This window comes from Octodon degus, unplaced genomic scaffold (genome assembly GCF_000260255.1).
Source record: "Octodon degus isolate 3935 unplaced genomic scaffold, OctDeg1.0 scaffold00001, whole genome shotgun sequence".
Lineage (NCBI taxonomy): Eukaryota > Metazoa > Chordata > Mammalia > Rodentia > Octodontidae > Octodon > Octodon degus.
The window spans coordinates 23,068,274-23,070,544 of record NW_004524577.1 but is presented as its reverse complement, the minus strand read 5'-3'; the positions used below and the strand labels follow the sequence as shown (position 1 = coordinate 23,070,544).

At 37.3% G+C, this 2,271-nt stretch overlaps 2 protein-coding genes across 2 annotated transcripts in view; both read left to right on the top strand.

The window, feature by feature from the left end:
- Positions 1–2,054, top strand: part of LOC111813489 (cell cycle checkpoint protein RAD17-like) — a 6,360-nt gene extending 4,306 nt beyond the window's left edge. Inside the window, exon 3 of the mRNA XM_023704226.1 lies at positions 1,775–2,054. Coding sequence (XP_023559994.1) covers positions 1,775–2,038 — 264 coding nt within the window. The 3' untranslated portion in view covers positions 2,039–2,054. The remainder of the gene's footprint in view (positions 1–1,774) is intronic.
- The window catches only part of Rad17 (RAD17 checkpoint clamp loader component), a 42,391-nt gene continuing 40,554 nt past the window's right edge, over positions 435–2,271 (top strand). The window contains exon 1 of the mRNA XM_023704117.1: positions 435–545. The gene's annotated coding sequence lies outside the window, so the exon portion shown is untranslated. The remainder of the gene's footprint in view (positions 546–2,271) is intronic.

Sequence of the window (2,271 nt, the reverse complement as noted above, 5' to 3'; positions counted from 1 at the left end):
TTCCGCCAAAAGAAAAAAGAAAAAAAAAAGAAGAATCTTTCTCAGTGAAGGAGGGAAAAACCTAAGGTTTGAGATATTTTTATTTTTTAAGGCTTACATTTTATCAAGTAGTGTTAAGAAGTTGTACCTTTTGTGCTTTTTCTTAGATTTAACCCAATAGGATTTATTTAGTTACTTAGCTCTTTGATAAATGAAATATCCATCCCTCTTCCCTTCCCAAAATGTATTTTTGGGTTGTAAAATATTTCATAATTCCAGATTTACCTGATGTTCATATTCTTTCAGCATAAGTTGCTAATGTAAAAGTTCAAATACAACCAAAAGGACAGTATCAGTGTGCTATTACAATAGCATATTACTGGCTTACAAATTTCTTCATTGAAAATGTTTAAATATAGTTGGTGCTGATAAATCAAAAATTGTTCAGTTAAAATGTTTTAAACCTGAAATTTTTATCTTAGCATGAGCTTGCTGTGCATAAAAAGAAAATTGAAGAAGTTGAAAACTGGTTAAAAGCTGAAGTCTTGGAAAGGCGACCAGAACAGGTAATATGAGTTTCTGTTTTTCTTTTTTGTTTTTTTTTTTTTAAAGAAATATGTTTTTAAAAATTGAACATCTGGGCCAGCCAAATAGCTTAGTAGATTAAAACACCTGCAAGGGCCAGGAAGATAGCTCAGTAGAATAAGTGCTTGCCTAGCAAGCGCAAGATCCTAAATTCAATCCCTGGTACTGCAAAAAAAATAAAATAAAATAAATTTGCCTACAAGCAGGCGCAGGGGCCAGGGGCTCCATCCCTGGGCGTTCCCTGCTGGCCCCGCCCCCGGGACGCACTGAGACACTGTTGAGATTGGGAGTGGTGCCAGCCGGTAATCCCAGCTCTTGGGAAGCTGTAAATAGGCAGATCACTACAAGTCTGATCTAGTAGTGAGACCCTGAACACGCTGTAGAGCCTTCCCCTAAAAATAAAATAAAATAAAATAAAAATAAAAATTGAACATCCACAGTTTCCCTGCCCTATTGTAAGTCAGAGAAAGGGAAATCAGATGCCCTGAAGAGCAACCTCACGGCCTGGTGGTGCCCAGTCTCACTAGAAGCCTGAGGGCTGGGTGCTTCCTTGGGGTTTGTGCTGCTTTCTGTATCTCCACACCTCCTGTCAGCAGGTGGTACAGGGAGCCGACGGGACTGCTAGCTGGCTTAGCACTTAAGTTTATCTTACACTGAAGCATACAGGCAAATTACACATTACTTTTTTACTAAATATGGCCTGAAACAGTCATCATTCATTTTGGACTGGTGTTTTTGGTTTCACTTCCTAAATTTGCAGCAGTCTTCATACCCCGCAAAAATATTCTCTCATTCTCTTATTCACCTTTCTAAATTCTTTTTTTTTTTTTTTTTAATTTTTTTTTGCTTTAAAAAACCAGACCAATTAGGATCAGATTGCCCTCACACCCCTGTATAGTGAAATATTGGTTTTTTTGTTTGTTTTTTTTTGTTTTTTGAGACAGGGTCTCACTATGTAGTTCAGATTGACCTTCAATTTACTAGCCTAGGCTCATGGTGATCCTCCTGCCTCAGCCTCCCAAGTTCTGAGATTACAGGGGTGTACCATGATGCCTGGCTAAGATTTTTATTTTAATGTTATAAATATAGGAATATTTTATTTCCATAACAGTTCAGTTATGCAGAAATACGTGATTATTTTGTTTTCAGAGTAGTTCCATTATATAAAGGGAAAAAATATAATAATATTTACATAGTGTCTTTGTTTCAGGTGACAGACTGGGTAGACCCATCATTTGACGACTTTTCAGAAACTACAGCCTTCTCTGCTATTCCTGCTGCGTCTTTAGGGGTGTATAACTCAAGTCACAGGAGGAAAAACGTGCCTTCCACACTGGAAAGCAGCAAAGCCCCAGCTAGAAAAAGAGGAAAGCTATCTTCCTTAGAACAGAGTTATGGTCCAGAAAATTTCAAAGAATATTTGTCTGAAAATGAACCATGGGTAGATAAATATAAACCAGAAACTCAGGTATGAAATAGCATGCAAGTATGTGTATGTAACTTAATTTAGGGGTAGATAAGAAGGCGAGAAATGCCCATTTTCACATTATTACTTATAAGAATCTTTCTCGGGCTGGGGAGATGGCTCAGAGGGCCTGAGTTCAATCCCCAGTTCCGCCAAAAGAAAAAAGAAAAAAAAAAGAAGAATCTTTCTCAGTGAAGGAGGGAAAAACCTAAGGTTTGAGATATTTTTATTTTTTAAGGCTT